The sequence below is a fragment of the Anabrus simplex genome, chromosome 3 (assembly GCF_040414725.1).
Source record: "Anabrus simplex isolate iqAnaSimp1 chromosome 3, ASM4041472v1, whole genome shotgun sequence".
NCBI classification, from domain to species: domain Eukaryota; kingdom Metazoa; phylum Arthropoda; class Insecta; order Orthoptera; family Tettigoniidae; genus Anabrus; species Anabrus simplex.
In genome coordinates, this window is record NC_090267.1 from 393,283,270 (window position 1) to 393,295,615 (window position 12,346).

Below are 12,346 nucleotides of genomic sequence, written 5' to 3' on the forward strand. Positions count from 1 at the left end.
AGTTGTGTTACCACTTTTCATAAATTCATTGACCTTGGTGTGGTATGCTTCTCACTTCACTATCACCCACCAAGGCACTGTTAAGGAAGTAAACACTTTTATGAGATTTGACCAAAAGAAAAATGGTCTGGGCCTCAGGAGAATAAAGGAACCTGTACGGGAACACAGTTGAGAAGCAGCAATGGTAATTCGATAAAGGAAGATTGAAAGGTCTCATTAACATACCAACCCAGCTGGAAAAGGGGAATCTGATGATTATGATCATAACTTAAGGCAGGTAGTATGGAAATGCACAAAACACAAAGCTTCAACATACATATAGCAACCATATTTATTGTAAAATAGTATACACAGTTATGCAGAAAAAAAAAAAAAAAAGCATCTGTTTTGATGGATAGTCAATTGTAGAAATGGTCTGTCCTGCAAAGATGAAACATGTAGGTTAAAAAAAATTCTACATAACACACTCACATTCACGTCCTTCCTTCTTTAGGAACTCCAAACATAATCTTTACAACTTGATATGTTAAGCACCAAAATCTGGCAAGCCAATTTCAATGAGATACACAAAGGCCAATTTACACAGAAAAATATAAATTTACACAGGAGAATACGGCTGCACCACATACAATTATTATAAACATTTAAAATAAATATATGTATATGTATTGTGAAAAGTAAATTAGTGGCAGTAATTAATTGCAGGCTACTATCTTAATTTAACCCCAAGTAAGCTTTTTGTACTCATTTTATTATCAGATCTTTATCTCTGGAATCATAGAAAATTGGCACAATTATTATTGTTTGATTTTTTTTTTCTGTTTCAACACAAAGATTTGCCAAGTGCACTCTTGTTTCTTACAAACAGTATTTTTAACTTCCACTTTCAAGTGGACATTAACAAATAGAAAAACAGAAACAGCTGACAGTTTGACAAAATGCCAAAGTGCCAATTTTGTAACATGCATGGCAAATCTTTGAAAAATCAAGGCATTTTTGGTAGTATGAATGACTGATGGAGAATTGTATTATTATGAACAAACATCTCATGCAAGAAGATTATCCCTTTCACTTGGTGTATCAAAAGCAAGAACCTTTAAAAATTACAAGAACCACATCTAAAGATTCAGACAAAGTGTCTATAAAAGAAATTTAGGAACACACAAGTCCCTTTATTTTCCTTATTTAGAAAACAGGTTTTCTCCTTAAATAACACATGACTGTTGTGAAAGTATCGTTCCAGGCAAGATATTGTGAAGCTGACAGAACTTCTGATTACATAAGGATAGATACAGTGACAGACTGACACCTGACAGTTAAAATCTCCAAAGAATAGGTTTATGAATTTCCACAGCAACCAGCCATAATAGGAGTTGCTAAACATTTCATTAGAAAATGAGATACTACAGAACTTTATTACTGTTACTCAAAAGCTACAACAAATATATTTTTAATTTTTCACTATATTTTTACCGAATGAGCACTTCATAAATTAAAAAGGTCAAAATACTTGCAGATACATCAGATACTAGGAGATTTCAAGTGTCATTTCACATACAGTAAATTAGGTTGAATGCCAAATGATTAATATTTACTTACTTTCAGTCACACGAGTTCTGGAAGACCTATTCAGTCTTTTTCCTCCCAGAGATTCTTTATAGGATATAAATACTATAATTTTCAAATGAATGGAAGCACTGTTTAGTTTCAAAAATGGATGAAATACGTATTTATGAAAGGACAAATAAAATCAACCAACATAATAAAAGTACAAAAGATTCTAAATTGGAATGTGTGGTAATATGATCGACTATCCGAAAAGGCAACATGTGATATTTCTATCTCAGCATATAAGACTAAAACTATAAAAATATCAACAAGCTACAATTTTCAGCAACAGATAAAAATTGCATTTTCATTCATGTTTTATTACATGAAGTATATATTATAAAGGCTTTGTAACATTGCCTTAAATTTAACTGTGAAGTGATTGCCGATTTTTTTAAGGTATCAAAAACATGAAATTCTTTAAATAACCGAATTTTAATGACATATAAAAAATAGCAACCTCTATAGTAACATTATATTTCAAGTCTTATTGTATCACTCAGTCCTGAGACTGATAAAATACTTCATAAATATCAAGAAAATTGATTTTTATGACACTAACATGCATCTTTCATAACCATCCATGTAAAATGTATATTTTACAATACATGCAGTTTCCTGCCATAAAACATTCAACACATTGATTTAATAAAACAAATTATTTTAAAAATCGAATGTACATTTCAAGGACTACTAAACATCATACACGTCTGAACCCAGTGGGCGATCCGTTTCTGAATTTTAGCCATTGCCATATATGGTATGTATAATAAATATATACAAAAATGTGATATGACAAGATTGTTACATTACCCTAAATGTAAAATTTAATGGTAATTACAAGCCCTATGGGACAGAATATTGTTACAATGCTATAGTATATGAATATAAGAATTTTTCTAATCCTCTACTCATGTGGCAAGTGACAACATTTTAACAAAATAGAGGAATGTAGAAATCTTTGATATATCTAGGTCTCTTTTTAAATATCAGACTGAATTCAGCACTGCCCACTTCTTCACGAAGGCGAGGGACATAACGTTGGAGTAAACACAATTTAATCAGTTTTAATTACATGAGCAACAAATTGTATGAGCACCCAGGAATCTTGTACGATTTCCATCATCCCCAATACAAATTGCTGACGAAATGCATTTTCTGATGTATCACAAAATATGAACTCCAATTTCCAAAAATGGATGTATAATAGAGAAGTGAATACAAAAACAATAGTGAGCAATTAGTATGAGTACATAAAAATTGTACTCAAGAGAGAGTATAAATCTCTATATTGTCGTTGTCTGCGACATTCTGCTCTGAGAGCAAAGGCCTTTCTCATGGGTTATTACTAGCAGCAGTCTCTATTTTCTTTGCCAGTTCACCAATCACTTCCCGATATATCAAAGGATCCATATTTCGACCAAGCATGTACAGTATCCACCAGTCTCCTATGTCTGTTTTGCGCGCTATCGCCTCTGCTGCTTCACGCGGCACCATCCTGTTGCGTGCATGGAGCAGACGTGGTCGAACAGAAGGCACTGCTAGGATGACAGCTCTGTACACCACAAGAATTGACAACATAGTGGCAAGAATAATGTACCAGAACCACAGGAAAATGTAAGTCTTTTCGTTCACGATGTTGAGTGGCAATACACACAATGAATCATGTTTCTGGATGGTACCTGAAGGTCCATATTTATGAAAGGTGCACTTTGTAACACGGGGGAAAACATAGATCATGGGATCCACTCTCTCTTCTTGAGACTGTTGAGAGAAAGACATCACTCTTAAACCGTAGCTAAAGAACTCTCCATCAAAGAAGTGGTTCATTAACTGAAGCTGCACCAGGATATTCACCAGACAGAGGACTTCACAAAACCAGTAGCGGAATGCATACATGTTGTGTTTCTGAAAAGAGAAAGAAAAAACTACCATGAGAAGAGATTATTTCGGAAGCACTACACAGTATGCACGTGTGTTTCTGTAAAAAGAGACATCATTACGAACATACACATGTTAATTATAGAAGTGTCTTTCAGCAACGGTAATAATTTGAATAGCTTCTTGGCGAGAGACCTTTCGGTTACAATCCTAAACAAGGTACTAATAACTCCAATGACTGTGATAATAGAAAAAACATTTATTGTAAGTCACACACTGAATCATTATATAGCCCATCAGGGGATTGGAATTTTTCACACAAGCAAATTAAAACTGTTTCTGAATATTTATACTTCGAATGAATATCACCTAATCATTAAATCTCAAATTCCAGATCAAGTTACAAATATTTCACATTGAGAATTTCAAGAAAATTACAGAAGCATGCATGGAATTTGTATTTATCAATGTCATATCTTAAAATAATTTCTGTAATGTACAGCTCAGTATACTTCAAAATTTAGGTTCACGAATGGAGTTTGTAGGACGCAAGATATTAGATTTTTGCTCCAGAATGTTAAGATCTTGAGTTAGATTCAGTATGATATACGATTAATGGGAATTTAAAGATTATATGTATTCTTGATTTGGTGCATTTGTCTTGCAATTTATTATGCAGCAAACAAAAGAACTCACGATGATTTCTGAGATTTTGTATTTAGGTTAGGACAGATTATTACCTCTTATTTTAATAACGAATAGGCTACTCAAACAGGTCCCGGATTTTTTTTTCTTTTTTGCAACTTGTTTTACGTCGCACCGACACAGATAGGTCTTATGGCGACGATGGGATAGGAAAGCCCTAGGAGTGGGAAGGAACCAGCCGTGGCCTTAAGGAACAGCCACAGCATTTGCTTGATGTGAAAATGGGAAACCACGGAAAACCATCTTCAGGGCTGCCGTCAGTAGGGTTCGAACCCACAATCTCCCGGATGCAAGCTCACACCTGCGCGCTCCTAACCACACGGCCAACTCACCCGATGAATATAAGTTTAAACCCTTGATAAGTAATATGTACTTTAAGACGGAGAATGATTTATCTAACTACATTTCGTGGCCATTACAATCGTATTTTATATTTTTGCTACCGGTTTAAGAATCGCACCAATACTTAAAAAAGGTTTTTCGTTGAGCGGGAATGGTAGCGGCTGAACTCAATTAAGATAGTCCCGAAAACGACGGAAAACCGTCAGGGCTGCTGAGAGTTGGGTTGGAACCCACCATTTCTCGTTCGAAGAAAGTTAGAGAGTCAAGCGGCGGCGGTGGTGAAAGCATGACAGTATTCTAGCTAGAAAGAGATGAGTGATCTTACTGTGATTTTGAAATTAAGGCTTGAGGAAGATGACTTTTCTGGAGAACGGGTAATATATACTTTGGAAACAACAGAATCTGAATGTGTTTCCGGCTTTCGTGGAGCGAGGTGTGACAGGACAGAACTATCTCCAGTACTTTTCCTTCTCCTTGCTTCCAGTTTAACATCGCACAGGTTTTCGCAACGGTGGGACGGGAAAAGTGACAGGATAGGTAAGGAGGGTAGCGGCTGTGTGCTGAAGGCACAGCACCGGTATTTTCCTGGTGCGAATATGGGAATTCATGGAAAACTCTACAGGAACGTTGTCTGCAGGGTAAGACCCTACTATCTCCCGAATGCAAGGTTATTAGCTACACGACCAGTGCCTTGTTCATTTTCTCCCATGATTCAAACCATGAAGGCCATGAGCTTGAATCTTGGGACACACTGCCCTTAAGAAGGTGTTCTAATAACTTCATTAATACAAATATTTTTAAAAATCAGGACGCTCAACGCTGGAATTCGAAGGCAAGGTCTAGTTTCGAGATAGTCGCCATAATGGCTACATTGTAATGTGCTGAATCTAATGACTAGAGGCATGATTTCTTTCGCATTAATGATAAGCGCGACAAGAAATACTTTGAAGCGATAGGATATGATTCCGGTTAAGAAATTAGTGATCTTGTTTTCGCGAATTAAAGTGACAAGGCCAGTTTAAAGCGAAGTTTACTGATTTTGCGATAAATGTGAAAATGCAGCGAAATTCATAGAAAATAATTTTGAAATTGTATTAAAATACCACGTGTGTGAAGGGAAACAAAGACAGAATAAGGAATTCTAATTTCAACAGAAGTATCTCTTCGTATGAATATTCTATAAAATCCCTTAATAGTATGACCATATAGGGTGAAAGGGTAATTTATGATGTAATCTTGATTACGGCTATATTATAGTTCTAATGAAGATTACATAAGGAATAATGAATGGTTATCAATATTGTTTCTCTTTATCTTTCACAGAAATAATTCACATATCTCACGAATTAACATTTTTATGAATTATTTTAGAAATTGATTAATGCGAAATGAAAGCGATGGGAGTCAGCCCTATTTTGCGAAATAACGCGGAACCGTTTCCTTTTTGCGAAATTGAACATAATTAACGAGAAAATATCATGTCCCTACAGATGACTACGGTTGGAATGAGGGAAGGTTCCTTTTGTAAATGTTACTCTAGTTACTGTCTACATGAAGTTCATCAGTAATGAAGGAGTTGTATGATAAATAATTCAAACTTAAAACATAAAATAACATGGAGAAGTTAAGTGTGGACAGAGCGGAAAGGTGTAGCCTAGATTTAGTGGCTGAGAAGTTTATAGTCCCGGCCATGCAGAATTGTGTTCCTGTACTTTATGTATGACTACCACACGGTGTGCCTTACACAATCCATGTTAATGACTGAAATAGGACTAAAGAAAGCAACAAAAGCAGCATACACGACCGGCAGTCCGATCAACCAGGAACGGGCTAGGTTGGAAAATACAGTATAGCTTACCTATTATCTGGCCATTACATCCGGGATTATTTCATAACAGAGACTGCGGAATTACTAGATAATCAAGACTTTACTACAAAGTAATATGCTCTCGACTTGAAAACAAATTATTTGACTTTTAGTCTACAAGGTGAAATCTATATAAATATAAATATAATTATGTTATCTGTATCCTTTAAATTTTAGCCCAATACTGTACATAGCTTTCATCTCTGATTAGGTATCAAAAAAAGCAGGCCTGTCTCCTACCGAGATGAGGAAATACCCTGTATATAAAGGACACTACTGGTTTGGCTAGAGGTTTAAGATTCGATTCCTATGTACAAATATCTCTCAAACCAACTACATAACTGGTACCTAGATTCATCGGACATCGTCACATGTTAATCCTCCAGAGTCAATTCACAACAGTACTGTGTCCCAAAAATGATGAACGATGGGTGTTGCAACAACGAGCTGAAAATATGTATGTACAAATCTAATTTACTCCTTGTGTTATTACGTATAAAATGTGTTCGTATTTTCATTTAACTCAAATATACATCGATACAGTGAAACTAGAACGCCAACTACACCGACATCGAAAAGGGAAAAGTTGGTTATTTTTAAAAAAATATTTATTTGTGAGATTGTTTATACTTCTCATAATCATGGGTTGCCTTCATGATTGAGTATACAAATCACATTATTGTATGTGTGTTACAAAAGATTAAGAAACCATTCGAAATAATTCAGTGCATGTGTATAATTAAGACAGATCAGTTAAAACTGGTCCAAAGTGGCTTTTATCTAGGAGGGGGGGTTCCTAACTGGTTCCGAAATATTTGATCTGATTCCTTAGTATCCCGAATAACAATCTAAACACACATTTTGGTACTTCTATTGAGTTTAAGAAGGTAGCAACGAATCTTGAGATTGTTCCCCGAGCGCCTATTAACAGTTCAATTACTCTAATATTATTAATGTGGTCAAGTTCATTGTATTACTGAACTGTAGGCTCATAAATTGCCTTCTGTTCTATATCAACCTCTTCTGGTTGACTGGACGATGCCTGAAATATTACGGTAGGGCCTAATATGTAAGCTTATGACTGTCAATGGCTGTGATGTCTTAGGTGCTTACCTCTGAATCTTCAAGGAGTATTTCTTTGACATATTTCATTGGTGGAACGCTGATGACCCGTAAGGTATGACCCGTCACTTTGAAGGTGAACCACGCGCGCGCACACGCACACGCGCGCGCGCGCAAATGTCAAAATGTAGAAGTGAAATTACTATTAGATTTCGTTTTCTGGCTAATCCAAGAACGCTGATCTTCAATCAGCTGATATCCGCATCCGTGCAGGGCTCTTAACTAAAAGTAAAGCTACCGAGCTCGATAGCTGCAGTCGCTTAATTGCGGCCAGTGTCCAGTATTCGGGAGATAGTAGGTTCGAACCCCACTATCGGCAGCCCTGAAAATGGTTTTCCGTGGTTTCCCATTTTCACACCAGGCAAATGCTGGGGCTGTACCTTAATTAAGGCCACGGCCGTTTCCTTCCCACTCTTAGCCATTTCCTGTCCCATCGTCGCCATAAGACCTATCTGAGTCGGTGCGACGTAAAGCAACTAGCAAAAAAAAAAAGTAAAGCTGATAGCTAATGAATATCTCCCTAGTGCCACGTTTTCAGGATGGCAGTTACCACTCAGTGCCTCAGGAGCTGGTACTGCGCGGCGAGCGATAAACAGTAAATGCTGCTTCAAAAAGACCACTTGTAGGCGATGACAGATGACGCATGTGGCAACTGTCAGCACCTCCACAACCTATCGACGGGGGATCAGTCATGCGCTATGACCTGTTGACAGATCGTCTACACGTGAGCAACATGAAGCATGACCATACAGTATACATTATGGTCCTGAACACTGTCTGTTCTATCCGCACCGACGAGTACTAACACCGCTGTAGAATAAACAGCTGGTGATTCATTTAATGAGTTAATCCCAACCAGGGATTGCTCTAGATTCCCGTCAGGTGACAGTCTCCGAGATACTATCGTCGGATGGGACTGGCTTGGCTTGCGAGGAGCTGGAAGGATAATCTGGCTTAGGGATGAGTCCACCAACATCAACCAGTGACAAACAAGCCTGGAGACAGGGGCTTTAAAGAAAACGTAGGACAGACTCATCAGCGGATACGAACCGAATTTAATTAATTAATTCATTCATTCATTCATTCATTCATTATTATGTAAACAAACAAACTGATGTACTACAAGATAATTTGGTCTTCAACTGTTAGATGTCTCTACCGGTTACGTTTCAAAACTCACGAGTTTCAAAACTCACGGGCTAAATTAGTTACAAATAGTATCAGAACTCATGACTACAAACTGGTAGCTAAAGTAAACATTCTAATGAGTTTCAAAATTCACGACTCCGGACAGCAGGTGCTTGCGATGATCGCAGGAGGTATGAGGTGCGCGATGACTCACGCTTCCATTACGACAGGCAGGGGATACTGTGGATGTGATTCTACCACCCCACAGGGGAAGAATAAGGGCTGTTGAATGCAAGAGACCGAGGTGTATTAATTATTATTATTATTATTATTATTATTATTATTATTATTATTATTATTATTATTAAAACATTTTGCTGGTGTCTTAAAGCTAATATAATGCATTTTTAAAGACGAAGTTAACGCTGAAGACAGCAAGAATACCCAGTCCCCAAGCCATAGGAATTAACTAATGAAACTAAAAATCTCCGACCCGATCGGAAATCGAACCCCGGACCCCTTGGACCAAAGGCCAGCATGCTAACAATTTATGCATGCAGCGACGACATAAAATTGAAGTAGGTATATTGCCCGCTGCTGGTTAAAAGAAACTGGTCAGTAGTAGTACTGGGGCTTAGTTCCATTATGCGGCCAGAAGGCAGCATTTACTTGAATAAGGAATTTTATTTAGAGATATTAAAGATGAAGACGGTTAATTCACCTCATTTAGTTTCAACATTTGGAGATTCATTTGGAAAAAAGCCGTATTTCTATTTGTCGTAAGAGTTAATCTATTCGCTTATTTCAATAGATTGGCAACCCGACACTCAAACCGAATGTTTTTTTTTCTGTTTGCTTTACCGACACAAATAGGTCATATGGCGACGATGGGAGGGAAAAGGCCTCGGAATGGGAAGGAAGCGGCCGTGGACTAAATTAAGGTACAGTCACAGCGTTTACCTGTTGTGGAAATGGAAAACCACGGAAAACCATCTTCAGGGTTTCCGACAGTGGGGTTCGAACACACTATCTCCCGGATGCGAGTTCACAGCTGCGCTCCCCTAACCACACGGCCAACTCGCCCAGTAAAAAAAATATTCATGACGCATCCGATTATTCTGTGCGATATATATTTAAAACTCATTCGATTATTTAAATTGATTATTAATTCGTTTATTTAAATAATCGGATGGAAGTTATTCGATTAATAAAAGTATTCCATTATCCCATCATTAATAAGGTGGAAATTTATCCATTCAAAGAAGAACGGGCCCTGCTCGTGAATTTTGAGACTGGCCCAGATAGAGAAACCTGTTCTTATTAATTCTCTTCCTGGAATTCGTGAGTTTTGGCACTCGTGAATTTTGAGACTCGAGTTTTGAGACGATACGGTCTCTACCATCGGTTTAATTGTTCCCTCTGGCGGGATAAACTAATTATTTCATTAAAAAATATTTACTTTCGATGCTTATCTTATTAACCTTATTCGTAGGATTTTTTTTTTTAATGTACCGAAGTTATCAACACTTCAGCTGTTTCCTCTTCAAAGATATTCAACCTACCAGATTTTTGGACACATCTTTAGCCAATTAAAACCGGGTGTGTGTATAGGAATCCAGCCTATCAGTAAAGACTTCTGGAAGCTTCACCTAAAAGTACTATAAAAGCAGTGCCCTTCAGGTCCGTATTATTTGTTCCAGTGATTGTGAGTGCAGCGTGTCCTAAGGGAGGCAGGGGTACGGCCTGCGTAAGGAAGGCCGTATGATTGCTCCTGCGGATAGTGTGAGGGGAAGGTTTCAACCTCTTATTTAATGTAAATGTCTACATTTGATGGTTTAAATGTAGAATCATCGGCAAGTCTGAGGACTGTGTTCAGTTCCCTACTGGGAAATATGTAATATAAGGGAACAAAGAGTGATTACCCTCTGTCTGTTCCAATTCAACTTGGCATGGGGTGACTTAAGTTTTCAAAACCTCCATTAATTTCTGAAAACTTATCTGACATTAATGTTTTTCATTTAGTCACCCCGTTGTAGCAGAGGATTAGCCTCTGTACTTTTGGGCTATAAGCCCACTTACAGTTTTAACTATTTCTATAAGGAGGCAAGTGTTTCGCCGCCTAGCCTTTTGCTTATGACCGGTCATGTGAAACCTTTTCTTTTTACACTAAGGCCGTTTCTATCCTATCGTCACTATAATACCCATCTGTGTCTGTGCAACGTAAAACAAATTGTAAAAAAAAAAAAAAAAAAAAACAGTTTGTAAAAAGATGCACAGCTGTTTAAATCCTTTCAAGAGGTTGAGGAAATTTTTACCTGGAAAAATAAAAACAAAGCTCATACAGTTCTTAGTCATGCCTTTGTTCGAGTATTGCGATGTGGTGTACAACGATTTAGGTGCGTATTTTACTAACAGATTACAGATGATATATAATGCTTGTATCAGATTTATGTTGAGCCTGAAGGCTGACGTGCGCTTATCACCTCACTTTTCTCAAAATTCATGGCTCAATCTGAGAAACAGATGACTACTGCACACTCCTCCATACTTGAGCTTGATTTACCAAGCTATCCTCCATTCATAAACGTTAATTCTCGTACTCAGAAATATAGTACCCTAGCTATTCCTCAACATTCAACATCTTGCACCAAAGGCCAGCACGCTAACTATTTAGCCATGGAGCCGGAAATAATAATAATAATAATAATAATAATAATAATAATAATAATAATAATAATAATAATAATAATGTGACAATGTGTCATGACAATTAGTGATTGTGTAAACTGGATTTTTATTTTTATTATTATTATTATTATTATTATTATTATTATTATTATTATTATTATCAATATTAGGATTATTAGTATTATTAAAGCAGGTTAATAGCCTCCGTGGCTCAGGCGGCAGCCTCTCACCGCTGGGTTCCGTGGTTCAAATCCCGGTCATTCCATGTGAGATTTGTGTTGGACAAAGCGGAGGAGGGACAGGTTTTTTTCCAGGTACTCCAGTTTTCCCAGTCATAGTTCATTCCAGCAACACTCTCCAATATCATTTCATTTGTCATTCATTAATCATTGCCCCAAAGGAGTGCGACAGGCTTCGGCAGCCGGCACAATTCCTATCCTCGCCGCTAGATGGGGGCTTCATTCATTCCATTCCTAACCTGGTCGAATGACTGGAAACAGGCTGTGGATTTTCATTTTCAATATAGGAGGTTAAATTTAAGCTTATTTCTGTTGGTTATTTTAAGCCTTAACCACGCCAAATAAATAAATAAATGAATAAATAAATAAATAAATAAATAAATAAATTAATTAATTTACTAAACGTCGCCACAATCCTCTATTTGCAACTAGTGCTGTGGCGTCATTTAGTTTTATACCTCTTATCTTTAAATCGTTAAAAACTGAGTCTAACCATCGTCTTGGTCTACCTCAACTTCTCTTACCCTCCATAACAGAGCCCATTATTCTCCTAGGTAACCTATCCTCCTCCATTTGCCTCACATGACCCCAACACCTAAGCCGGTTTATGCGTACAGCTTCATCGAGTTCATTCCTAAATTAGCCTTTATTTCCTAATTCCGAGTACCCTCCTGCCATTGTTCCCACCTATTTGTACCAGCAATCATTCTCGCTACTTTCATGTCTTACTTCTAACTTGGGCCGATGACCTAGATGTTAGGCCCCT

At 37.2% G+C, this 12,346-nt stretch overlaps 1 protein-coding gene across 1 annotated transcript in view; it reads right to left on the reverse strand.

The window, feature by feature from the left end:
• Positions 1-312: 312 nt before the first annotated feature.
• ogre (optic ganglion reduced) overlaps positions 313-12,346 on the reverse strand; it is a 42,888-nt gene continuing 30,854 nt past the window's right edge. The window contains exon 2 of the mRNA XM_067143340.2: positions 313-3,516. Within this exon, the coding sequence (XP_066999441.1) occupies positions 2,944-3,516 (573 nt within the window). The 3' untranslated portion in view covers positions 313-2,943. The remainder of the gene's footprint in view (positions 3,517-12,346) is intronic.